At 45.3% G+C, this 27,067-nt stretch overlaps 1 protein-coding gene, 1 long non-coding RNA gene and 1 pseudogene across 4 annotated transcripts in view; 1 reads left to right on the top strand and 2 right to left on the bottom strand.

Moving 5' to 3' along the window:
• On the bottom strand, positions 1 to 6,379 carry LOC129047466 (U3 small nucleolar ribonucleoprotein protein MPP10-like; annotated as a pseudogene).
• Positions 5,947 to 27,019, bottom strand: LOC134759395 (U3 small nucleolar ribonucleoprotein protein MPP10-like). 3 transcript variants are annotated; one of them, XR_010141407.1, is made up of 3 exons: positions 25,772 to 27,019; positions 18,496 to 18,581; positions 11,190 to 11,974 (listed from the first exon to the last, which is right to left on the bottom strand). XR_010141407.1 is itself a non-coding variant. In XM_063727291.1 (2 exons), exons 1-2 carry the CDS (start codon positions 25,843 to 25,845, stop codon positions 6,415 to 6,417), a joined length of 372 nt encoding a protein of 123 aa, XP_063583361.1. In that variant the 5' UTR covers positions 25,846 to 26,499; the 3' UTR covers positions 5,947 to 6,414. The 3 variants fall into 3 exon arrangements, 1 of the variants encoding a protein (XP_063583361.1); XM_063727291.1 differs by lacking the exons at positions 11,190 to 11,974; positions 18,496 to 18,581 and adding an exon at positions 5,947 to 6,712 and having other exon boundaries at positions 25,772 to 26,499; XR_010141408.1 differs by lacking the exons at positions 11,190 to 11,974; positions 18,496 to 18,581 and adding an exon at positions 21,894 to 22,074 and having other exon boundaries at positions 25,772 to 26,493.
• LOC134761990 (uncharacterized) overlaps positions 25,872 to 27,067 on the top strand; it is a 115,083-nt gene continuing 113,887 nt past the window's right edge. The window contains exon 1 of the long non-coding RNA XR_010141409.1: positions 25,872 to 26,308. This is a non-coding gene — a long non-coding RNA (uncharacterized LOC134761990). The remainder of the gene's footprint in view (positions 26,309 to 27,067) is intronic.

Genomic DNA, 27,067 nt, shown 5'->3' on the forward strand with positions numbered 1-27,067 from the left:
TTTATCCTCTGTTTAATGACACCTTCCAGTTGAAAGGTGTTTCCTCTGTAATCACAGGTGCTAAAGGAAATACAACATGTATTCATTAGGTAGATATCCACTAAACCACGGATTCGCGCATTGTAGTCCTTAGACCCTCAGCATCAGCAACACGTGGGAACTTGTTAGACATGCAAATTCCTGGGCCAGCCCCACACCTCCTGAATCAGAAAGTGGGGAAGGACAGCTATCTGTGCTTTAATAAGCCTTGAGATGCTCCCTGAAGTTTGAAAACTACAGAACTAGAACATATATGGTAGTAAGTGCTCATACTTTATCCAAGGTACTAGGGACTCTTCCCCTCTTTTCCATTCTCTTTTCTGTTGAAATAAAATGAGAGCTTCTTTTGACTTAATGGGTATAAGAAAGAAGGCAATGAGATGACCAGCGTTTCAAGTTAGAGTTCAAAATTTAATCAGTGGACAGTGACAGGATGCAAGCCTTCTAAACAGATTACTGCAAGAAAGCTGATTATAATCCATACATTAGATATCATTAGTGTATTGATGTTAAATTTTTTGGGTGGATTAATGGCATTGTGATTATATAGGAGAATGTCCTGGTTCTTAGACGATATCTGCAAAAGTACTTAACAGTGAAATGCTCTGATACTGCCAACTTACTTTGAAATGATTCAGGGGGAAAAAGGGCACATATACAATCTTCCATATGCAGAAGAGAGAAAACAAATGTGACAAAACATTAACTAGTGAATACAGTTGAATAGCATACAGATGTTCACTGTATGATTTTATCAACTTTTCTGTGTTTGCAAGTTTTTAAAATAAAAAGTTGAGGGAAAGAAACATCACCCCAAATCTTTCTATGAAATGGGACCATAGAAAAAGCGTAGAAGTGAACACTCTGCAGAAGAGCGCACAGCACCCATCCGGACAGCATGGTCAAAGCGCAGCTCTCCTCCAAGAGGCTCTTCTCTGGTCTCTTCTGTGCTGCCACTTCCCCCACACGCAGCCTAACAACTCTTTTTCTAAAGATGTAATTTTTGTCATTCAACTAAGAAAGAGAAAAAAGAATTAGTATACATTTAGAAAATAAAATTACAGTTACATTTGTGAAAAAGCAAAAAATATTTTGAAAAGTGGGGAAGCAAGAAATGTACTGTTCTATAATTCCGTTCTGTTCTTACCATCTTTTTATTCTGCCAATGACTTCCTATTCCTGCTGCCTATGGTGGGTGAGCTGCAAATGATTTCTTTTCCTCATTGATTTAAAATGTCATGTTTATAAATATACTAAACTCCCCCAGAAGCATTTGGGTTTATTTCTGGGTTCTATTCTATTCAAGTGATTTATCTGTTCACAAGCCACTCTCAATTCTGATTATTAGAGCATCCTAAAGTTAAGTAATTGTTGTTTTTGTTTTTGTTTTTAAGATGCAGTCTCTCACTCTGTCGCCCAGGCTGGAGTGCAGTGGCGTGATCTAGGCTCACTGAAAGCTCCATCTCCCGGGTTCATGCCATTCTCCTGCCTCAGCCTCCTGAGTAGCCCAGGCACCCACCACCACGCCTGGCTAATTTTTTGTATTTTTAGTAGAGATGGGGGTTTCACCGTGTTAGCCAGGATGGTCTCGATCTCCTGACCTTGTGATCTGCCTGCCTCAGCCTCCCAAAGTGCTGGGATTACAGGCGTGAGCCACCACATCTGCCTAAGTAATTCTTTGATTAGAATATTAGTATTTGATGGAGCCTGACCCTTTTGACTCTAAACTCAAATTCTTATTATCTCTAACTTCTAAAAAACAACAATTATGACTTCAGTGTATAAAATACCAGCTTTTTCAGCTATCTTACAGAATTCTCTTATTTTCCTAATATCAATTCAGTTTATCCATTCAGTTTTCTCTCCGAACACTACTGTTTTCATTTTAGTATCCCTAATCTTTTTTTTTTTTTTTTTTTTGAGACAGAGTCTCACTCTGTTGCCCAGGTTGGAGTACAGCTGCACAATCTCAGCTCATTGCAACATCCGCCTCCCAGGCTCAAGAAGTCTCTCACCTCAGACTCCCAAGTAGCTGGGACCACAGGCACATGTAACACACCCAGATAATTTTCTATTTTTTTACAGAGATGAGGTCTCACTATGTTGCCCAGGCTGGTGTCAAACTCCTGAGCTCAACTCCTGGGAGCTCCTGAGCTCCCAAAGTTCTGGGATTACAGGTGTGAACCACTGATCCCAGCAGTTTTCCTAATCTCTTATCTTTATCTTTTGTAGTTGCACTGGCTTATTTGGTTATTAACTGTTAATGTTAATTAACGGTGGTAACAGTAATACTGGACATTTTGTCTTATTCCTGATCTTAAAGGGATGTTTGTAGAATTTCACCCATCATGCATGATGGCAGCTCTTGGATAGATGTATTTATAATCCACTAGGAGTAAAAAAAAATTAGAAATAAATACTGAATTTTTATCAAAGGTCTTTCTAACATATATGGATGGAACCGTGTATTTTCTCCTTAACATCTTGCAACCAGGAATCATATCAGATCTTCTAATAGTGATTCAAGAGAATAAGGTTCAAGTGGTTGTGTGGCATAATTTTCCCACTGTGCTATGTTTGCATCACTAGTTATGAATGAGAGACTGTGTGTGTTTTAATGCCACGTTTGTCAGGTACCTTTGTCAGTTTGGGTTTTCATGTTCTAACAGTTTCAAAAGAAAAAAGTTTGAAAGTTCTACTTTATTCTTTATACGTGGAAATTGCAATAAATTATTTGTGATTTACTGAAAACTTCGCTTGAAGCTCTGATATAATTTCATAGCGAAACCAAACCTTTCTTTCTTTTTTGTGGGGGAGGGTGGGAGGAGTGGGATGGGAGGACACTAACTCATTGATAATTTACGTTTCTTTTTCTCCTTTAGAATTTATCTTCCAGGGATAATCTGACAATGATGAATTTAACTTAGATTCACAGATTTTAAAAATAATTCTTTTGATATTCTTGGTATCGTTTATTTGCTTAGTCTCCAGCTCTGTTGCCCAGGCTGGAGTGCCATAGTCCAGTCATAGCTCACTGCAGCCTTGAACTCCTGGAGTCAAGTGATCATGCCTGATCAGCCTCTTGAGTGGCAGAGACTATAGGCTCATGCTACCATACCCAGTTAATTTTTTACATTTTTAGTGGAGACGAGGTTTCACCATGTTGCCCAGGCTGGTCTCGAACTCCTGGGCTCAAGCAAACCTCCCTCCTCAGCCTCCCAAAGTGCTGGAATTACAAGTGTGAGCTACTATGCCTGGCACGGTTCTCATTTTTATTATAATAAAATTTTAAGATTGGATAAATAATGTAGCCCAATTATTGGAGCCAGACTACATCTACTAAAATTAAATGAAATTTCACTTGTCTGAAATCATGACATACTTTGGAAGATATCTTTGTCATGGTATTAATTAAAATTACGGCTATTTGGCACTCACCAAAATCTGTGGAGCACCTTAAAGACATAGGTGGCATCCTTCGGAGCAGTCAAAACAGTTACAAGAAGAGGCTCTCAGGACAGCTTTGTCAGGAGAGACATGCTATACATATAAAGACATAAGGGAGACAGAAAAGAAACAACCATTTTACACACAGGCCCCAAGTTGAAAGCTATAGGCTGGGTAATGCAGGCACTGATTTTTGCAAATCACATGCTTTCCATATGGCATCTTTATATACTGTGCTTTTGCTTTAGAGAGTAGCAGCAAGATTTTCAGTTTTCTGTTTGTTTGTGTTTGTTCGTTTGTTTGTTTGTTTGTTTTAAGACAGGATCTTGCTCCACCACCCAGGCTGGAGAGAGTGATGTGATCATAGCTCACTGCAGCATTGAACTCCTGGGCTGAAGTGATCCTCCCACCTCAGCTACCTGAGTAGCTGGACTACAGGCATACACCACCGTGTCTCACTAATTTTTGTATTTTTTGTAGGGACAAGGTCTCACTATGTTGCCCAGGCTGGTCTTCACTCCTGAGCTTGAGCGATCCTCCTGCTTCAGACTACCAAAATGCTAGGATTACAGGCGTAAGCCACCACACCTGGCCAACATATTTGTTTTCAAAGGATGGTTAATAGTTACCACAAGAAAAATAGGGAAGGCTGGGGCACAGTGGCTCATACCTGTATCCTCAGCACTTTGGGAGGCCAAGGCAGGAAAATCACCTGAGGTCAGGAGTTTGAGACCAGCCTGGTCAACACGGTGAAACGCCGTGTCTTCTAAACATACAAAAATTAGCCAGGCATGGTGGCATGCACCTCTAATCTCAGCTACTCAATAGGCTGAGGGAGAATCACTTGAAACCAGGAGGCGGAGGCTGCAGTGAGCCAAGATCGCACCATTGCACTCCAGCCTGGGTGACAGAGCAAGACTCCATCTCAAAAAAAAAAAAAAAAAAAAAAATAGGGAAGATTTGTTAGTAGTCTGTGAGTTCCACAATCATGTCAAGCATATTAAAAATTCCTTAAATTCCTAACTATCTTTTCCTGTCTTTTTTCAAAAGAGGATTTAACTTCATCAGAATTTTTCTTTACATTTAAAACACTTGCATCTTCAGTTGCCTCATCATCTGGCAAAGCAAAGGTCACTCTTCTCAAGCTTTCTTTACATTGTTTACTGTCTTCACTTTCTTCTAGGTCATCATCTTCATCCCTACACTACCAAAACTCTTATAAAAAGAAATATACTGGTTTCCATTAGAAAAACAAAAGGAAACATATTTTCCCTTAATAAAGTTCTTCTTTTATATGCCTAATGCCACCAAATACTCAGAACTTCCAAAATCATTCAGGTGTTAAGGAAGAGAAGGCATCATCTGAGTGAAATGCTATGTAAGAAATATAACAAAAAGTGTCCAATATATAGAAAATAAATTATTCATCAATCTATAATACAAACCTCCTATCTCACAAAAATAACAGGATATTTTGGGCACAAAACCAAATCAAAGTTCCTGGTAAGAAAGGTTTGATTGCTCATGCCAGTAGTAGTTTTCTTCATTAAATGATCTCTAATATCCCTTTAAATCCAGACTTTCCTCTGGCTATCTTGAGAATATCTGATAGGAGAGAATCTAACTTCTTAAAACAAACATATGTGAAAACCACAAGTACAAATACATGATTGGGCAATTCCAGCTCACAATGTAAAGGATGGTTCAAAATACTCACATTTCAGAAACGCTTAGTTCTTCTGCTGCTTCTTCAGCAATTTCATCATCTTGTTTGAACCAGATCATCATCATGATCACTTGCTATGTCTTCATCACTTTCAACTGGATCAAAAGTCTTTGTACTTCATATTTCTGGAAATTTTATCTGACTAAAATAAAAAGATTTGTAAAACTATTAATTAGGAATAGAAAAATACATCATTAACACATGCATATACATTTGTCTATATACTGTATGTCTACATTACTTTCTAACTTAATAACACTACAAGCCAAAAATAGTTATTAGGTGAAATTGGCAACTAAAAACATTACCATAAAACTATTATAAGAACAACTGGAACAGAAACTGAATGGAAGTACAGATTCATTTATAACTGATAAGATAGAGCACAATATTTCTTAGCTCCAAATTCTAAGTACAATTACATCTCTCCTAGAAAAACAGAACAAAAGCTGATTTGAGGAGGAGGAAAGTGCTCTCTCTTCTCTCAAAACTTTACCTGAAGTTTTTTACTTCCAAACAGTCCCCCTTGATCTTCATCAGAATCAATATCTTCAAAAAAATCAGCATCTGCCACCTCATCATCATTTTCTTTACGTTCCTCTTCTTTCTCTCCGTTTTCTAAATAGGCCTCCATTTTAGAGAGTTGGAAGAATTTCTCATCTACTATGGACATTTCTCTTGGTTTTCCATGTCCTTTGCTTTGCACCTTGCTCTGCTGTTCCAATGTGTTGATATCAAAGTCAAGGTCAGAATCCTCATCACAGAGAACTGGGCTTTTCCTCAGATCTAATTTGCTTGAGTTTTTTGTTTTGTTTTGTTTTGTTTTTTGAGACGGAGTCTTGCTCTGTCGCCCAGGCTGGAGTGCAGTGGCATGATCTCAGCTCACTGCAAGACTGCCTCCCAGGTTCAGGCCATTCTCCTGCTTCAGCCTCCCAATTTGCTGGGACTACAGGTGCCTATCACCACGCCCAGCTAAATTTTTTTTATATTTTTAGTAGAGATGGGGTTTCACCATGTTAGCCAGGATGGTCTCAATCTCCTGACCTCGTGATCTGCCCACCTCAGCCTCCCAAAGTGCTGGGATTACAGGCATGAGCCACCGCACCTGGCCCCGAATTTGCTTGAGTTTTTAGCTCTCTCACCCATTTCAGGATTGTCACCACCCATATCTGACACGTCCTCCTCCTCCTCCTCTAAATCTTCTAGGTACTCCTGGCCATCAGCCTCTGCCTCTGAACCATCCTCTTCATGCTGCTGTTCTTCACTCTCTGGGAGAAGACTGGTATCTTCGTCTTTGTTTCACTAACTGCATTCTGGAAGCTTTGTAAAATTGCTTCATTTTGCAATTCCAGTTGTTGCAAAGTCTGCTCATCAGCAAAACTTTCTATCACAAGTTTTTGTAAAGAGCTTCCATGGATTCTACCATTCTCTACTATTTTATTAAAGTCGTAAAGCACTTTTGTTAAAGAAGTGAACTTTGATGCGAATCCATCTTGAATCCTATTGGGAGGAATTAAATGAGATTTAGAATTATGGATAATAATTTCACAGCCCTCTTAATTAAAAGAAAAATAAAAACCTCAACTCTTCTGTAAAATCAAATTTGAATGAAGTGTTAAGTATAGATTCTGACCCCAATAACATATAAGCTGATGAGCCACAATGATATATAAAACCTGTCAACCAAGTATTTGTGAATCAGCTGTACAGATTGTTGGCAGGAAAAGCATTACAAATCTATTTGCTTGGAGATATATAGTGAATTAGCCTTAAATTATCTACTCTGCTACGTTATATACCACTCCATTCATTCATTCCCTTACTCACTCAATGATCAACATTTGCTTTGGCTACAGTGGTCAAGGAAAACCTCTCTTAGATGTGACATCCGAGATGAAACTTACAGATAAGTATAGTCTTATAAAGATTGGGAAACATGTATTCCAGGCAGAAGAAACAGCAAGAACAAATTCTCTAAGATGCAACTGAGCTTGGTAAGCCTGAGGAATAAAAAAGTGAGCATGGCTATAGCGTGAAGGAGGCAGAAGGTGAAGTTGGAGAGACTGATGGGAACCAAATTCTGCAGGGCTCAAGGGTAAGAGTTTGCCATTTTAAGTGTAATAAGAAAACATGAGAAGATTTTAAGCAGAAGGATGAAATGATGATTTACACGAAGGAAGAAGAAAGGGAGGAAGGCGGAGAAGGAAAGTAGAGTGATTAGAAGGTTGATGCAGCATTCCAGGCAAAGGATGATGGTGATTTAAGCTGGAGTTAGAGCAGTGAATATGCTGAGTACAGTTTGGAGGTATAACTGACAGGATTGCTAAGGAATTAGATACAAAATAGAGAAAAACGAAGACATCAAAATAGCAGCCTAGTTTTATGTGTGAGCAACTGGAGAGACAGAACTGCCATTTACTGTGATGGGCAAGGTTTGAGTGGTGGAGCATGGGGAAAGGACTTCAGGGGATGGCAGAGTATAGGTGGGTAGAAACAACATTCTACTGTATTTTGGACACAGTGAATTTGTGATGCTGAGAGGACCAAAATTTAAAAAATTGTTAAAAGCCATACAGTGCGGATATCCCAGTTGTGTGCTATTGAATTCCAACTAATCTCAGTCTGTAGTTGCTGTGAGCCAGGAACTCAAGGGAGAGGTTGGAGTTTGAAACATAAATAAGTCATAATTTTATAGGTCATATTTGAAGTTCTTCAACAAAATACACATAAAACGTTTGTGTTGGGAAGAGACATGAAAGTTCTAATTCTCAAGAAGCTTAGTGGGGAGGACAGACAAGTGACAAGTTTGTACTTTCAATAAAGTATGATGGCAGGTAAACACTGAGTGCTTTAGGAGCACAGGCGGAAGGAGAAACCAACACAGTTGTGTGCAGGGTGATGGGGACCGTAATAAGCCTCAAGGGGAGCTTATAGGCGTTAATAACTGAGGTTAGGTTGATTTCAATAGCATTCAACGGAAAGATCCATGCTGTAAAAGTTTTAACAATTTTTAAAATTTTGATAGCCTAGGTCCTCTGAAATGTGGGGAAAGGTGATTTACATTTCCCCTTATCTTCCCCCAGCTCCACAATTTGCCAGGGGTCTGCAACCCGCGTCCACGTGCGACCCCAGTGGCAGGGGAGCCCGGGATCTGCGCACTTATGTGAGGATGCACTCGGGCCAGCCAGTGGCTTTGCTGACCTCCCTCAGAAACTGCTCCAGGGTCTGTCAGCGCCAGGCCCAGGGGCCATGGCTGTCTACAACTCCGGACACAAGCTGCAAGGCAAGAGAGCCACTGGGAAACCACACCGCAAGGATGCGCCTAGCGCAACTGGGAGCTCAGAGCCGAAAGTTCCGCGGCTCACAGGTTCAGGACTCACCCCCAGCCAGAGCCAATGGCAGCCTGAGCGCTTTGGCGTGTGCAGTGGGGCGGGAAACAAAAATTGCCACTGGTCAACCCAAGCGCCTTTGAACTGTCTCCAAACTTCCTTTTGTACTTTTCAGGGGGCCACAAAGGATGGCGCCTCCTGGCTTTGATTTCTGCTTTAGGTAAAGTGGATGTGTTGTATACAGTAGGAAATCAGCGGCCTTCACCACGTCCCCTGCGGGGTCGCCCGTCCTGCACCGCGCATCTGGCTTGGTCAGCCGCTAGTTGGGACACAGCGGAGTTGGCGCAGGTGCTGAACGCTGCACTGCAAACGCCTTAAGTGAATACGGGGCGCCAGCGAAGGTCGCTGTGGGTCGGCCATGTGGGAACGGAGGCCAGGGGAGAGAAGGAGGCCTCAATGTGGCCAAAGCACCCTGATGATGCGCTCTGTCCCCCGGGCTGCGTTCCGCGGCCACCGCTGGCACCTAGGCACAGGGTACCTTCCAGAATCGCCTCAGCTTAGCGCGGGGACAGCCTGTGCATGAGTCCCACTGCCACCCGGGAGCTGTGCGCCCTGGGCCTGCACCTTCCAGTATGTGAGTGGGAGAGGCAAGGGATCTTGCCCAGCGGGTCCGACAGGGCAGGGACGGAAGTAAGTGGAAGCCAGTAGGTAAGTGTTATTTTATGGCATACCCATAAAGAGGCTGGGGAGAAACCAGAAAGGAGAGCGAGTCTTGTTAAAAAAAATAAAAATAAAAATAAAAATCCAGCTGAACTGCAAGCATGACCAGCATTCTGTTGGGACCACTCAAAGGTCAGTGTTGTAGGGAATACAGAAAGTTAGTTTTCCACGTGCCCTAGTAAGTTTATCCTTGCGTGCATAAATGGAAAGATAAAGCATGTGGATTTAGAAACTTACTTGATTTCTCTCTCCCTTATTTTTTTTAATCGTCTAGATAAAATCACTTATGACACAAACGTGCGTTTTCTGACTCTCACTTTCTTTTCATCCTTTTTTTTCCTCTTTCTCCTTTTATGAGAGGCAAGTGCTTCCCTTAATCTGAGATTAAGTGCCAAGTGGTAAAGCCCCAGAGTTACTCCGGGACATTCGTGGTAAATCCTTCTAGCACCAGAGCCCATGTTCTTAACCATGAGGCATACTCACTTCTTAGGTGATACACAAAATCGGAAGGGGAAAATATAAATTTAAAAATGAATATTCGGGAAAAGGTATTTTTATATCTATTTTTAGAACTGCACACTTTAATGATTGATGGTTTGGGAGGACTATGACTTTCAACAGGCCATATACTTACTGCAAGAACTGAATACAGATAAAGATGCATTTTTGTTTTGTAACTTACACATCTTGGCATAAAGTAAAGGAAAAGCGAAAATAGTATATTCCAAAGACTGGTTTTGATTTGTCCTATTAAAATACTTGAAACTTCATGCCTCCATTTTTGTGTGTGTGTGGTTGAATATATGTAAGGTAAAATTTACGATGTTAACATTTTTAAGTGTACAGTTCAGTGGCTTTAACTACACTCACTTTGTTGTGCAACAGTCACCACCACCCCTCTCCAGAGTTTCATCTCACCAAAACTGAAACTCTGTACCCATTACACGACACCTGCCCATTCTCCTCTGACCCGGCTCTTGGCAACCACTGTTCTACCTTCTCTGTAAATCTGACTACTCTAGGTACCTCATATAATGTGGAATCACATATTGTTTTTCTTTTCTGTGTTTGGTTTCTTTCACTTACTTTCACTTAGCATAATGCCCTCAAGGTTTATCCATATTGTAGCATGTATCAGAATTTACTTTTTTTTTTCTTTTTTTTGAGAAGGAGTTTCACTGTTGTTGCCCACAGTGGAGTGCAATGGCACGAACCCGGCTCACCACAACCTCTGCCTCCCTGGCTCAAGCAATTCTCCTGCCTCAGCTTCCTCAGTAGCTGGGATTACAGGCATGCGCCACCATGCCCGGCTAATTTTGTATTTTTAGTAGAGACAGGGTTTCTCCATGTTGGTCAGGCTCGTCTCAAACTCCCGACCTCAGATTATCTGCCTTCCTTGGCCTCCCAAGGTGCTAGGATTACAGGCGTGAGCCACCGCGCCTGGCCTACACTCCTTTTTTATTAAGACTTCTGTTCTTAAGTGTCTCATGCACTTACCCATACATGGTTATACACTGTAGTTTATTCATGCAAAGCAACCTTTATTGGAATAGTAACAAATTATACATTACAGTATTCAAAATAATGCAATTCTGCTGCACCATTCTGAAATGGGAGGCAGAGAGACCTAAAACTAAAGAGCTGTGAATTTCTACTAATTGGGGGCCAACCTGAAATAAAAATATCTTTAAAAAGTTAGCTTGATTGTGGGTAACCATTTCATAATTTATACCTATATTAAAGCACCACATTGTACACCTTAAAGATACATAATTTCTATGAGTCCTCATGCCTCAAGCTGGACAAAAAGTTGCTACAAGTCAAAGGAGAAAAAATAATAAGAGTTCAACTCACAATAAACTTTTCAGGAACACATTTTTATTAAATATAAAGCTCTGTCTCATTTTAACCTCTTTATTCAGGGTTCTCCACCCAGTTTGCTTGGTCTACACAATTTCACCTTTGGATTTTTATTGTTGGATCATCTCTTCTTTTTTCTTTCTTTCTTTTTTTTTTTTTTTGAGGTAAAATTTACATAACAAAATTAGCCCTTTAAAACTGTACAGTTTGGCCAGGTGCGGTGGCTCATGCCTGTAATCCCAGCACTTTGGGAGTCTAAGGCGGGAGGATCATGAGGTCAGGAGATCGAGACCATCTCTGGCTAACACGGTGAAACCCCATCTCTACTAAAAATAAAAAAAATTAGCCAGGCCTGGTGGCGGGCCGTCTGTAGTCCCAGCTACTCGGGAGGCTGAGGCAGAATGGCGTGAACCCAGGAGGCGGAGCTTGCTGTGAGCCAAAATCGTGCCACTGCAGTCCAGCCTAGGCGCCAGAATGAGGCTCCGTCCTCCCCGCCCTCAAAAAAAGTACAATAGCAATGATAACATTCACTGGGTTCATGGACCATCACCTTTATCTATTTCAAAACATTTTCATTGGCCGAGTGCGGTGGCTTACTCCAGAAGTTCCAGCACACTGGGAGGCAAAGGCGGGAGGAACACTTGGATATCAGGAATTCAAGACAAGACCAGCCTGGGCAACATGGCAAAACCCCATCTCCAAAAAAATACAAAAATTAGTCAGGCATGGTGGCACATGACTGTAGTTCCAGCTACTCAGGAAGCTGAGGCAGGAGAATTGCTTGAACCCTGGAGGTGGAGGTTGCAGTGCGCCGAGATTGTGCCATTGCACTCCAGCCTGGGAGACAGACAGACTCCATTTCAAAAAAAAAAAAAAGAGAGACTTTTAATGAAAGAAAGGCAATCTTCCGGTACCACCCCTCCACACCCCCTTCTCCCTTTCTCCCCTCTCCAGACACAATATCTTTACAATATAGTAACTGCTTCCTTTAGTATTTATCTTCATATCACTAAATAATATGCTTCTATTACTGTTTGATTTTTTGGTTCTTTATATTCTCTATTGGCTCCCCACTGTGGGAGATGATATTTGTCTCTTTCAGTGTCTTCCTCGCTCCCGGTGTGTTCTCTCACGCCCTCACCGAATTCCCTTCTTTCCATCCTTCAAGCTTAATAACTTTGATTAGATGAATATTGACTGTTTATATTATTATATTCTGTTATTATCACATGTATGATTATGGCAGGGTCCTGTAGTACACTATGATTCCCTTCCCTGCGAAATGATTTTTTGGGGTGGGGGGGTGGTGGTTGAGTAAATAAGTGTGGTTTTGTTTGTTGACTTGATTAGTTATATATGTACCCCAAACCCTCAGTTGCTTTATCTTATCTCAAAAAGTACTGTTTCTTAAAGAATGCTATCAATTTCACCCTCTTTTTTTTTTTTTTTTGGAAACAGATTCTCTCTCTGTCGCCCAGGCTGCAGTGCAGTGGTGCGATCTCAACTCACTGCAACCTCCACCTCCCAGGCTCAAGTGATTCTTCTGCCTCAGCCTCCCGAGTAGCTGAGATTACAGGGGTGCACAACCACGACCAACTGATTTTGTATTTTTAGTAGAGACGGGGTTTACTATGTTGGCCAGGCTGGTCTCAAACTCCTGACCTCAAATGATCCACCTGTGTTGGCCTCCCAAAGTGCTGGGATTATAGGTGTGAGCCACCGTGCCTGGCCTCAGTTTCACCTTTTTTAACATGTAAGGGCGTAAATAAATGTGCTTGCCTAATCCAAATTCATTCCTCTCCAAAAAGCATCCAACTCTGGCCGGGCATTGTGGCTCATGCCTGTAATCCCAGTACTTTGGAAGGCTGAGGCGGGCAGACCATCTGAGGTCAGGAGTTCGAGACCAGCCTGACCAACATGGTGAAACCCCATCTCTACTAAAAATAAAAAATTAGCCAGGCAAGGTGGTATGTCTGTAATCCCAGCTACTCAGGAGGCTGAGTATTCTCAAGGAGAATCACTTGAACACAGGAGGCGGAGGTTGCAGTGAGCCGAGATTGCGCCATTGCACTCCAGCCTGGGCGACAGAGCAAAACTCCATCTCAAAAAAAAAAAAAAGCATCCAACTCTCTGAAAGTTGGTTTTGAAGGAGGCTTCTTTCCTACTCCCACCCAGACCCTGCCCCTGAGGACCCCTCACCCCTAAAAGTTGAGGCGTCCAATCATCTGGGAGGAAAAACGGCTTCAATTGCTGCCCAGCCCTACAACCCAGTTCTATTGTTAACTGTTTGTTCTGTGACCTTTGTCACTCCATCTCTTTAAAAGCTGTATGCTGTGGGGTTTTTTTTTTCCCTTGTTTTTATTTTTGTTTTTGTTTTTGACAAGTTCTCGCTCTACCACCCAGGCTGGAGTGCAGTTGTGTGACCTCAGCTCACTGCAACCTCTGCCTCCTGGGCTCAAGCAATCCTCCCACCTCAGCCTCCTGAGTAGCTGGGACTATACATGCATGCCACCATGCCCAGCTAATTTTTGTATTTTTTACTGTAGAGTTGGGGTCTCACATGTTACCCAGGTTGGTCTCAAACTCCCGAGCTCAAGCAATCCTCCTGCCTTGGCCTCCCAAAGTGCTGGGATTATAGGCGGGGATTACGGCTGGCAAAAGTTGTGATCTTTATGGGATGGGAAGAACATGAAGAAAGTAGAGACTTGCTTGGCTGGCTAGATCTTGGGAGATTTTGTTGCCATCCTAGGTCTTCGGCCTCTCTTACCTGGCGCTGCTGCAGACATTTCAATCACAGCTCACAATCCTGATTTCAGCTCTCCCCTCCCCCATCACAAGACAACCAGGAGCTTTATTAGAAAGTCTAAGCCTGACATTGTGATCTGTACAATGTGCCTCCCCTGGGAGCCTCCACCCTCCACTGGCCTCTGTTTGTGACATTCACCTTGATGTCTGAGTGCCAAGTTCCTCACTTTTGGTGTCCTGCAGCAACAAATCAGATGAATACAAAAAATTACATAATTCCTAGGAGCTAACCAGGGCAAAAGTGAAGACCAATCATCCAAGGAAAAAGGATATAGATTATCTATCACCCCTGGTTCAAGTTAATTAAAGAAATGCAGGCTGATTATGGACTCAAATACAGCCTGATCCAGAAGTGTGGGGGAAAAAAATGCCAGCTCCAGCAGCTTTGTCCTCAGACCCTGAGGTTTGGAAGCAAAGTTCACATTTACTGTCTCCATTCTGATGGAGGCCACCTGTGGTCGGCAGGTGCATTGGTTTGCTCTGCACATGCATGAATATAGCCTCAAGATCTTCCCCAGCTTCCCACCCCATCCTTCCTGCAGAGGTCACTATATGTTTGGATAGATTCCAGGGTGTCGCAGGGCCATGTTTGCCAATGGGCGGGGGGGGGGCACTACTATGAAAAGACTCTGCACTTGGGGCCCTCAGGGGTACCCCTGTCTCCATGAGCCTCCTTTGGCAGGACAGGCTGATCCTGCTGTGCTAAGCCTGGTCATCTCACTTCCACTCCTATTCTGGGCCAAGCACTTCTGGTGCCTCAGGCTTCTGCCCCTGTGCCAGCCTGTGGGTGGTATAGGATTCTGAGGTCCACGTTGGGTTAGAGCTGTAGGTCTCAGCCAGGAGACACTGTCACAACTAGGGAGAAGGTGCTGCTGGTATCCAGTGGGTCGAGACCAGAGATGCTACTAAACATGCTCCAATGCATGGGACAGCCCTCAGAACAAAGGTCTATCTAGTCCCAAATGTCAAAGAGAAGCTCTGGCTTAGGGGAAGGGGCATCCTCCAGAGAGCACGGCTTTAGGCTTTCAGCCCCTCTAAGAATGAGGGTTCTTGCTTTTTTTCTCCATCTCTCATTGGCCCAGATATAGGGGAGGGAAGAGTTAGACCAAGGTAGGATCCAAGTACTCCTGAACCTCTAAGCCAAATGTGGTTCTCCAAATAGCACAATTTCCCCTAAAAATGCAGTCTGAAATGGAATGGATGAGAAACATGCTTCCTTCCAACTTCCAGTACATTGGCTCTAAAGCTCATCTTAAAAATATGACAAGGCATTCACTGTAGCACTGTTCATAGTTCATAACTGAAAAAGATTTTTTAAAACCCTAAATGTCCACTTATAAGGACCAGATAAATTATGATACATTCATCCAATTAAATTATATGCAGTTGTTGAAAGACTGAGGTAGCTCTAAATATAATGATACGAAACAATCTCCAAGACATATTATTAAGAATACCAAGGCCAGGCACGGTGGCTCACACCTGTAATCCCAGCACTTTGGGAGGCCCAGGTGAGAAGATGGCTTGAGCTCAGGAGTTTGAGACCAGCCTGGGCAACATAGTGAGATCACATCTCTACAAAAATAAAAAATTTAGCCAGACATGATGGTGCACACCTGTGGTCTCTGCTACTTGGGAGACTGAGGTGGGACGATCGTTTGGGTCTGTGAGGTCGAGGCTGCAGTGAGCTATGATTGTGCCACTGTTCTCCAGCTTGGGTGACAGAGCAAGACCCTGTCTCAAGAAAGAAAGAGGATGTGGCCGGGCACGGTGACTCACGCCTGTAATCCCAGCACTTTGGGATTAGCCAGGTGTGGTGGCGGCTGCCTATAATCCCAGCTACTCAGGAGGCTGAGGCAAGAGAACTGCTTGAACCTGAGAGGCAGAGGTTGCAGTTAGCCAAGATCGTGCCATTGCACTCCAGCCTGGGCAACGAGTGAAACTCCTTCTCAAAACAAAACAAAAACAAAAACAAAACAACAACAAAAGAGTCTGTGTTTTAAAAAAAGAAAACAGTATCCATAATATATTATTACAGAAAAAAAAAAAGCTGAAAAAAATAAAAATAAAGTTGCAGAACAATGTGATTTGGGGGAAAATTTGCATGCAAATAAATTTGCAAAGAAAAAAGACTAGAAGGATACACACAAAAGCATTCATATTGGGTACATCTGAAGAGTGGAAGTAGAGGTGGGTGTGGGAGTGCATTTTTGCTTTATGCAAGTCTATAATGCTTGCTTTCTCTTTCAACAAATGTGTGTATTCCTTTTGTCATAAAAAGAAATTAATCGGCCAGGCACAGTGGCTCATGCCTGTAATCTCAGCACTTTGGGAGGCTGGGGTGGGACCTGAGGTCAGGAGTTTGAAACCAGCCTGGCCAACATGGTGAAACCCCGTCTCTACTAAAAATACAAAATTAGCTGGGCATGGTGGCACGTGCCTGTAGTCCCAGCTACTCAGGAGGCTGAGGCAAGAGAATCACTTGAACCAGGGAGGTGGAGGTTGCAGTGAGCCAGGATTGTACCATTGCAGTCCACCCTGGGCAAAAAGAGCAAAATTCTCTCTCAAAAAAAAAAAAAAAAAAAGGAAAGAAAGAAAGCAATTAATAACAACTGCAACCTTAAAGCATGAGAAGCCAGAGCAGGAACCACTGAGTCAGTTAGTCTTGGAGGACAACGATATACATTAAACACAGTGTTGGAGGGCCACTGTGGTGAGAGGTGAGAATAATGAACAAATAGTGCCTGCAGCACTAAAGGCTCTGGCTGATTTAGAAGGAGATGGGATAAACTGAGTCAAACACCAAGGAGAAAAGAGGGAACTCACTTCCATATACAATTGATCTCAGGACATCATTGAGTCTACAGCCTGGCTGGAAGTCACCCCCATTGGGATAGATGTCAATGTGGCCCATGGGCATGTAAATACCAGTGCTCAAGCTGAAGGAACACGTGTAGGTGTGGGGGACATCCACAAAATCTGCATCGTCAGGGGAGAGCCTCTTGTGGATGTCCGCCCCTTCAAACATGGGCCCAGCAGGATCCGAACCTGCAGCATAAGGGGGCCCCAAACCAGCTATGGCAGGTGCACCAAGTCAGTGAGTCCTGATTACAAGTTAAGTCTGAGTTTGCAGAATGAAGATGTCTTCTGACCCCAGCCCCGAGTATCAAGATATGGAGAGCATGGAAGAAAATAAGAGATCCATTTCCATATGCAATTGACCCCAAGACATCATTGCAGAAATTAAATTCTATTGTTATGGAATTTATACTTTCTTCTGAAGCTTTCATGTATCCCGACACCTCAGCCAAACCCTGTAAACCAGCCACAAGGTTCATGCTGCCACCAAGGAACTGCTCCTGTTAAAACTGAAGCAGTTCTAGAAATGCTGAAATGCCTGAAACTAAGCCATTTGTCCCATTCATTCTGCCACTGAGCACCTTTCACGTCCTTAATTTTAGCAGAATTTTTACAGAATAACTAAGCTGCCTACATCCTTCTGGAAGGAGAACCCAGTCTCCCCAGACTGAGCTATTTGTACTTGGACTTATTCTTCACCTTCCCTTAGTTATGAGTCAGGCCCAGAGGTGAAACAGCGAGAGAGAAGAGGACATCCAATACACTGAGAATCCACACATCAGGCCCCCAGAATTCCTCTGTTTTGCAATCACAGTAAGAAAACCTTTCTGCCTCCAAACATTTTGTGTTGAGCAGGCAAGTGGCACTGTTGAGAGCACTGGTTCTCATATTTGAAATTGCACAAATAGCACTGGGAGCTTGTTAAATTTAAATTCCACCATATAGCTACAGAAAATTCTGAAAGGACACACAAGCAACTAGTTACCTGTATGCATGTGTGTCGAGGGAGAAGGTGGGAAAGGGAGCTGGACAGGTAGACAGAGCAATAAGAGAGACTTTTCACCATCTTTTGATTTGAAAACCACATTAATGTAAAACCATTCCAAAAAAGAACTTGCAAACTATACAATGCAGATTCCCAAGTCCCTGACCTCCTAGAGATTCTGGTGGGTAGATATGAATTATGGAGCCTAGAAATAGATATTCAATCCCCAGATGATCCTAAAAGTAGGTATTCTGTGGACCAAATATTGAAAAACTTCCCCGTGCTTCACTATCATTTATAAAATGGAACCTGAATTTATACCTTAATTCATACAGTCCATGTGAGATCTTAAGAGTTTGAGTGCCCGTCAGTATTAGCTACTGTTACCAAGCCCAAGTGATTATGGGAACCAGATTTATCGCAACCAGAATGGCTCTTTGCCCCACAGACACGCAGGAAGGACCTGGAGAAAGTTAAGAGATGAAATGTGCCAGGAAGGAAGGGCCTCTAGAACAGTGGTTCACCACCACAAGTGGTTTTGCCCCCCAGGGGACATCTGGCAATGCTTGCAGACCTTTTTGTTGCCCCCATTCTGATGGAGAGAGTTGCTAGCATGTAGCAGGGCCAAGGCAGGAAACAGATAAACATCCCACACTGCACAAGTCAATCCCCCCGACACACACACACACACACACATACACACACAGCCCACACCACAACCTTACCTGGCCCCAAATGTCAATAGTTCATAGGCTGAGAAACCCAGGTCTCGAAACACCAAGGCTGGGCAGAGATGTGACCAATAAGAGTCCTGAAAGGAGCAAATGGTTAACTGAACTGTGTTCACCAGGGGCACATTAGAACCAGGAGACTTGAGAGGGTAATTTCAGGATAAACAAGAGGCAGAGCTACGGTCTAGAGTGGACGGTCAATTTGCAGAACTCATAACTCATGAGAACTGGTAGAGGCTGAAACGCTACATAGTTTCCAAAAATTTAGATAACTTTATTTGCAACCAACACAGAAAGGGAGCCCAGGCTGCTTGAGGGTTCATCCCTAGCCCAGGACCCAAAAGAAAGAGGGCACAAAAGCAGTGTCCTCCCAGAATAGCCCATGACAACCCATCTCAGAGGCCGCAAGGACCATGGTACTGACACAGAGGCCTCTCCCTGCCTCTCACCATGTCCCCTGGAGAAAAGAGAAAGACAGAGCCACATTCTGCTTTGCAATCAATACGAGAGAGAGAGGCTCTTTGTCATGGAAACCAGGCTGTGCTGGAGGAATGCAGGTGGTTGATGGGGCTTCACAGGCTGGCTGGCAGGCAAGGCTTGGCCTTCACCTACCCAGCTGGAGCCTGCCTGCCCTGCTCTGACTGTCCCTGACACATATCTGTGGCCCACAGATTCAGGGCCACAGTGGCACATTTAACTTTTTTAACTAGGGATGAATGAGAGGGAGAACTGCCCCCTTAAATAAAGGGGAGGTAGAGAACCTCCACTTCTTCCATTCAGTCATAGTCTGCTCCAAAGTTGCTTTGTCCAGCAAATGGAGCACACACACATGCAGGCATGCAAAACTTCTAGGGCTGTGCATTCTGGCCTGGCAGGGCAGGGCCTGCTGTAGTTCAACAGCTACTTTTTTTTTGACAGAGTCTCACTCTATTGCCCAGGCTGGAGTGCAGTGGCACAATCTTGGCTCACCGTAACCTCTGCCGCTTGGGCTCAGGTGATCCTCCCACCTCAGCCTCCAGAGTAGCTAGAATTACAGGCATGTACCACCATGCCTGGCTACTTTATTTCTACCTACAGAAGAGAGGTGGCATGGCATAGCAGTGAGGTGCATGAGATCTGGAATCTGACAGCATGGGTTTGAGTCCCAGTTCTGCTACTTTTAGGGCCCAGGATATTAGGCCCTTTGCTTAATCACTGAGTCCTAGTTTCCCCATCTGTAGACTGTCCAGGGTTGCTACGTGGCTCAGAGATAGCATAAAGTGCTGTCATACATGAGGTATTTGACATTAGCTAGCATCTAGCCTACACATAGTAGATATTAAATTCACATTTCTTGAATAAGTTCATCTGTTTGCTTACCTGTTTATAGCAAACAAGACACACGTTCAATTACAAATTTATGACCCCTTTTCTAGTATATCACAGACTTCTCTCAGAAGCCTAAGAGGGTAAAACTCTAACTAACCCCTATCCCACACCCTCTGGCCCAAGCAAGATTGGGGCTCAGGTATCCCCTTACAAGGCCCAGGCTAAGGACTGCCTGGTGGCCTTGGCATAGTGGCATCGCTGGACGCAGGACTGCATGCAAGCCTCAATCTGTCCTCTTACCAGTTGTGATCACCTGGTCCACAAGTCCATGAGAAGTCTACCTACTAAAGGGAGAGGAGAGGACACAGCCTCCCCCATCAGACACGCACAATAGTGTGTGTCAGATAAGTCAAATAATCCTGAGGTGCTGCTTGGCAACTGGACAGAGGCCAGGCCCCTGCTCCACAGAGAAAAGCCAGAGGGAAGGGGCTGTGCTCAGGGCATGTGGCCCTCATGCTCCATGCAAGCATCTCAGAGCACTAATTAGCATTCTTCTTCCTGGCTCCCCTGCCATCCTCAGGAGAGAAGCCCTCACCCCAGTGGATGCCACTCAAATAGGCAGGGGGAAAGAACCGGAAAGGTCCTTCCCTAGCCTCATCTCATTTCAGATTTAGAAATAGAGAAAGGCAAGATCTGCAGTTTATCATTGTTACTGACACCCTGGGCCTGACTCTGGTGTGTGCTAAAATTTGAACTCAGCCTCCTGGATCTGAAACATCACACCTCTCATTCAGGGGCTAGGAAGAGGTGCTCAGACAATGGAACCCAGGTGGCTTCAGGTCAAACTGCTTTGCGCCAACAAGGGGTTAATGAGCAGTCATGGCTGGCCACACAGTCATAGCCCACTTTGGGCAGCTCAAGCCGCACAGTCTAGGAAATCAAAAATAAAGCTCTCAAGCTGAGATGAATGAAATCATAGGGTCAACAGGCATGTGCGTGCATGCGTGTTTGTGTGTGTGCATGCACTTACTAGACTCAAGCCTAGGGACAAGATTCAGGAGAGCCAGGAAAATCTCACAAATACTCTTTTTAAAAGTCTACCATATCGGCCAGGCACGGTAGCTCACACCTGTAATCCCAGCACTTTGGGAGGCTGAGGCGGGCGGATCACGAGGTCAGGAGATCGAGACCATCCTAGCTAACACAGTAAAACCCCGTCTCCACTAAAAATACAAAAAAATTAGCCAGGCGTGGTGGCGGGCGCCTGTATCCCCAGCTACTCAGGAAGCTGAGGCAGGAGAATCATGAACCCAGGAGGCAGAGCTTGCAGTGAGTAGAGATCGTGCCACTGCACTCCAGCCTGGGCAACAGAGTAAAACTCCATCTCAAAAAAAAAAAAAAAAAAAAAAATTCTACCATATCAGCTTGTCACTGAAACCTGAAATTCTACCTTAGCCCAGGCTGACTTCATGGTGCCATTTCCCTACAGACTGTCATTATATGAATGAATAAATCTCTGGCTGGTCAAAAGCTTCTGAAGCTGAGTGCTAGAGCTCTTTTTTGTTGAAGTTTGTCATGGGCTTTTCAACGTGAATTGCTCAGCTAGGGCACATAAAAAGCCCCAGTGCCTTTAAACAGGGCTATCTCTATACAAACAGGAAGGCGCTGTGCCAAGGGCAGCTGGCAATCCAGGCCGGCTGCCTGCTCATAGGTTCTTGGAGCCAGTCAAGTTGCTTTAGTTAAGCTCAGCTCTCACTGCAGGACAGCCCCCTCCAGGCAGTGGTTGACCAGCGTAATTAAATGTAATTTGAGGTGTCCTTAAGAGCCAGTGGAGCTGGGCTTTGCCCCCTGGAGAGCCACTTTCTGAAAGCCCGCTGTGTGCCAGCATTAATACCACCCTGCTGGAGTCCAGATTGCCCCTTAGTGAATGTCTGTTACATTCTTCGCGGCTGTCTGAAATATAAGCAGCACACAAGGAAAAGGGGGAAGAGGGTTTGGAATCCAGAAACACCAGAATTCTTTCTAATTGAAACAAAGGGAATTAAATCTTGTGTAAAGCCGGAGAGCTCCCTCCCCGGGCTCACCATCCATCTGTGAATGATGAAAAGGGTTTTAGCTGTCATGTTGAAACCTCAGTCTGCTAAGGACTGGCTGTGGCTGAGGAGAGGTAGCATCCTTCATGCTCTGGGTCCTTGGAGGTGCAGAGGTTAAACCTCACAGAGGGTTTGACCTCAGCCTGTACAGCTTTGGGTTTGTGGAGCTCATCTGGGGAGAGAGAACAGAGCGTAGGTACATCTAGCAGACTTGGGGAGTGAGAGACCTGAGGTCTGGTCCTAGTTCAATTGTGAGCAAATTGCTTAAGCCATCTGGGTTTCAGTTTTCACATCTGCTGAATGTTTCCTTTTCACCTCCCAGAAAAACTGTGAAGATATTATTAAAAGGACATCTCATCTATGCTTAATGAGTATTAATTAGTCACTAGTATTAATTACTGTCACTCTGAAATAAATAGATCTCCCTCTTGCTTTTCCCTCTTCTTTCCTATCAAAAGGAGTTCTCTCCTCCCTAGTTGTTGTTGTTTTTTTTTTTTTAGATGAAGTTTCACTCTTGTTGCCCAGGCTGGAGTGCAATGGCACAATCTTGGCTCACTGCAAACTCTGCCTCCCAGATTCAGGGAATTCTCCTGCCTCAGCCTCCTAAGTAGCTGGGATTACAGGCGTGCACCACTACGCCCAGCTAATTTTGTATTTTTAGTAGAGATCGGGTTTCTCCACGTTGGTCAGGCTGGTCTCAAACTCCCGACCTCAGGTGATCCACCCACCTTGGCCTCCCAAAATGCTGGGATTACAGGCATGAGCCATCATGCCCAGCCCCTTCCTACTTTTAGAGTACGGGTCCTCAGTTCTTTTTCTAAAATGCTTGGGACCAGGTGAGTTTCAGAATTCAGAAGTTTTCAGATTTCAGAAAGGCATTATGGAGCATACACCATATATTATATAATGCTGCCATTGGGGTCTGAGCTATCCCCTCTGGATCAAACACCCTAATATTTCTGCAGAGAAATACATAACCACTCACATTTGAGGGCAAACGTAAAGATAATCAATAGCCTTCTGTCATCTAGGCCAGGTTTTTGCTGCCAAATGAGTTCAGATCAGGTAAGGCCAGGTCTTGCTGCCCAACAAGTTCCCAAACACATTTTCCAATTTTGAGAGATTGTGGATTTTGGAATTGGAGGCAAGAGGCTGATGATCTGTTGGAAAATAGGCTTCCCCAGTGTTCCCATCTAGGGAACCTCGGGCATCCTCAGCACTCTTTCCAGTGGTGGCATGTGCCAGGCATTCATCCAGTTTGTTAAGTGAATTACTAAAGCCATGGAGAAACTCCTAAGAGCAACAAGATCCCCCCTTCCAGCTTCACTGATCATGCACAGGCCACCTAGGAGATGGCCCTGCTCCCACAGCACAGCTCATGTCACTGATGGCCCCTGCGGCTTAACACTAGGTAGGTGCTGTCATCATGACACTGTTTCAGAAAGTCATAAATGGACCCCACCCAGCACTCTTTCAGTCATCCTGGGATGCATCACTGGATAACTGGTGAGGAAGTTAGAGTATCAAACTCTCCTATAACCCAGCAGGGAAAGATGCCAAATGGCCATCTTGGAGTTAATTTATCTGAGAGTTAAGAAGCAAAAGGAAAAAGATACCAAAAGGAAAAAGATATAGCAGTGGAGAGGGTGGAGGGAAAGGAGGGGGAGAGAGGGAAGAAGACAGAAGATATAAGATGGACAAGGTTCCAGAAAATGCTGCTGAATGCACATGAGCAGAAATCAGGTTAACTGTCATGAAAGTAATGAACAAAAAGCCCCAACCAGCAGAAATGTGAACCGCGGACATAACAAGTTCGACAACTCCCCACCTTCTACCCAGATAGCCACTCATGCAAAGACCAAATGAGGAAGTCTGGGAGAAAAGGAGGTTGCTGGCTTCCTGAGACAGATCTGTGGATAAACGCACATAGAGACAAAGACTCTTCCCCTTGGCCTCTGACCCGCTCTGACCCCAAAGTTCTCTAGCTGCATTCCTACTACTTTTGCCCTGGGTCACTTCAGCCTCTGAGACTTTCTGATTGTTCTTCACCCAGATGTCCTCATGCCTCCTTCTCTCACCCCCTTCAGCTCTTTGCTCAATGGTCAACTTCTCCATTAGGCCTTCCCTGACCACATTGTAAAATCGCACCACCTTCCCCCACCAGCATGCCGCACCTTCCTCCTCTGCTTGACTTTTCTCCATAATACTGAGCACCATTGATGTTTTAATCATTGCACCGTCTGTTTTCCAACCACTGAAATTTAAGCGTCACGAGGGCAGAGATTGCCATCTGTTTTGTTCACTGCTGCCTCCCCTGCTCCCAGAATAGTGCCTGGCACTAAGTAGGCATGCAGTAAATACTTTTTGGAATGAATGAAATGACTCACACATACTCAGAGGCAGGGAACACAGAAGATAGAAGGAACTTTAGCATTTTACAGGTGAGGAGCCAGAGATGAGACCTGCCCCCAGGCAATGCTTCTCTAGTTAGCACCAGAGTTGGAAGCATGTTGAGTAAAGCAAGGTTTTCCATTCATTCACAGTAACCCTCCCACACATGCATAGGGGACACAGACCATTTGCCACAACCTCAGCAGACTAGAAGATGAGATGATGGGGTTCAGTTTAGGGGCTCCTCAGCCCTCCACTGCTTAACCAGCTGACTTAGTTCTCACTCTGGGTGACTGACTCTGGCTCCCTCAGGGCAGGCTGCCTCCACTGCAAAAGGCTGCAATACAGAACCCAAGAGGAAAAAAAGCTAGAAGCCAGGAGGAGGAAAGGAAGGAGGAATGGGAAGAAGAAGAGCGGGGGCAGCACAAGAGTGTTGAAGAGAAAAGGCTGGCGACCTGGGGGAATAAGCCCTGCAGCTTCTAAGCACAAGTGACCCACCGGACGCTCCCTGCAAGTACGAATCAAACCAAAGCCAGCTACCTGCCACCTGAACTTCCAAGACACCTGCACCAAGATTAAAAGGCAGCTCCGGGGGACAGAGCTCTTTCTAACAACCTTCCTTGACTCTCAAACCTCCAGGTTCAGGCATGAGGACAAGGTTTCAGAGCTGCTGGCAGGCCACTCGGCTGGCTGGACAGCACCAGCACGGGCTGAGGAAAGGAGAGGGCTGGCAAGAGCCAGAGCACCCTGCCAGCCTTTGCCTCTTGCGTGTCTGGCGGGGATGCCCCCATCAGAAGCGCAGAGAGACAAGTGGACGCCAAGGTGGATTGGAGAAGAAAATGGGCAGCGCAGTGGGAAAGGAAGAATTTCAGAGGAACAAGGAGGGATTGAAGAATCAGCAAGACACAGGGGACCCAGCACGGACAAGAAGTGGCTGGGGGGAATAAAAATAAATGCATGTTACCTTCCAGCCGTCCCTCTGGATCAAAAGCTGCAGGGCTCCCCGCAGCAAAGCAACAGTAGAGGCTCCAGAAACACAGCAGAGGAACGGAGTTTCTCCTGCACCGCCACACCCCCTCCCCGAAACAGGAGTTTTAAAAGACAAAAAACACCTATGCATGTTTCCAGCAGTCTGGGCCCCTAAGACCAGAAGTGGGCAGCCTTCTCTCCGCCAGGGGCTGGCGGCGCTAGACGCGGAGAAGGTGGAAAATGAAAACTTGGCCACGGAGCCGCGGGCGGTGGCAGGGAGCGAGTGTAAACGGCTTCCACCAGAACCAGGCTCTGTCCTGAGCCGCCAAGAGGCAAGGGCTTGCTGCTGTCACAGTCCTATACAGGTAGTTTTTAAAAATATGGGAGTCATCTGATCCATTGTCAGATGGTGATTTGCATAATTTATTCCCGTCTCTGATCTCTGATTGGTCACACCTTCGCTGGCACCCAGACTGGAGAAAGTTTGAATGAAAGCGCTGCACACTCACCGCGTAGACGCTGCATGCTCGACCTCTTTTCCTCCCGGGCGTTCCGCAGGCAGCTGCGACTCCAGCAACACCATCTTTCTCCCACTGCCCTTGCCCGGGCCCCCAGATCCTCCTCTCGCCCCTGCCACCCCAAGTGGCAGGGGTGGACATTTCCCCAAAATCCTGCGCCCGCTGGGGACGCGATCCCTGGAGAAGGAGGTCACCCTCTCCAAGGTGCAAAGCCACAATCTCTCTGGAAGTGGTCTATCCGCGCCCCGGGCCGGGAGTCCGTTCGGGGAGAGCCACCCGGCAATCCCTTGGTCCTTCTCTTCTCCCACCCCTCCCACCCAGCGAGGGCTACAACAGGTGCACCGGTGAGGCGGCACTATAACCTGGCGAAGCTAAGGGGCTGTGGGCTGTGGCCGGCGCTGGAGGATCGCACAGTCCCTGCTGGGGGTCCTCGCTCCGCCACTAGCTGCAGAACTCCAGGGGAGTCAGCCAGCTTCTCGGAGGCGGCTCTCTACTCCACAACAAGGTGATAACGTATTGGCGGATAAGGTATGCCGGTTAACGTATCCGCCAACATTGGGAAGTTGGGAAAACTAAGAGTTCACGTAGCAAAGCACTTAGCGCGGCGTAGGACTCCTGGCAGGCCCTCTCCTTCGGTGGGGTGGAGGGTTAAGAGGAACACCAGGCGACCTCCTCAAAGGGATCAGGGAGTCAAGATTTGGGGTCTAAGACCCGAGGCCAGCGGCCAGTGTCGCGCATGCGCAGTAACTCCTTGGTGAGTGAAATCAAGCACCTGCTTTCTCTCTTTTCTCCATCATTTTCCCCCGGCTCTCCTTCCCTTTTTTGATCTGGGTCCTGGGGCAGAAAGAAGCCAGCGGAGAGAGAACTTGGCCCAGAGTCTGCCTCTGGCGCTGGGGAGCGGGGACTGAGCCCGGTACACTGGCGGGGCGGTTGTGCCAACAGCCACTGAGGATGCAGAACCGGTGGGAGAGGCTGAGAGGCTGCGCCCCGCCATCCAGCCTGGCTTCAGCCCGGAGAAGCTGGCTCTTCAAGGCGACACCCTTGACCATGAGTAACCCTGCAGTCGCCCTCAACAGGTCCTGTCCCTGCCTGGGGAAGAAACTCACCCCGCAGCAGCCCCGCGCCCCTTCCTCCCTAGTGTCGGGGCTCCAGCTGGAGAGACCTGTGTGCGGAAACCTAGCCGGAGCCAGCAGATCCTGTTCAGACCTCCCCTCCTTACTTTTGTTACTCCAGCTGCCAGCAGAGCAGCTTTGTCCCTCCCGTGTGCTATCATTCATTAACAAGACG

Source organism: Pongo abelii, chromosome 8, assembly GCF_028885655.2.
Source record: "Pongo abelii isolate AG06213 chromosome 8, NHGRI_mPonAbe1-v2.0_pri, whole genome shotgun sequence".
NCBI classification, from domain to species: domain Eukaryota; kingdom Metazoa; phylum Chordata; class Mammalia; order Primates; family Hominidae; genus Pongo; species Pongo abelii.

What these genes read in the sequence shown, in the direction of transcription:
- LOC134759395 (XM_063727291.1), bottom strand. Translation starts at nt 25,845, where the DNA reads ATGGTGTTGCTGGAGTCGCAGCTGCCTGCGGAACGCCCGGGAGGAAAA. An exon ending in GAGCATGCAGCGTCTACGCG is followed by an intron (nt 6,713 to 25,771) that starts GTGAGTGTGCAG and finishes TCCTCCCAATAG; the next exon opens with GATTCAAGATGGATTCGCAT.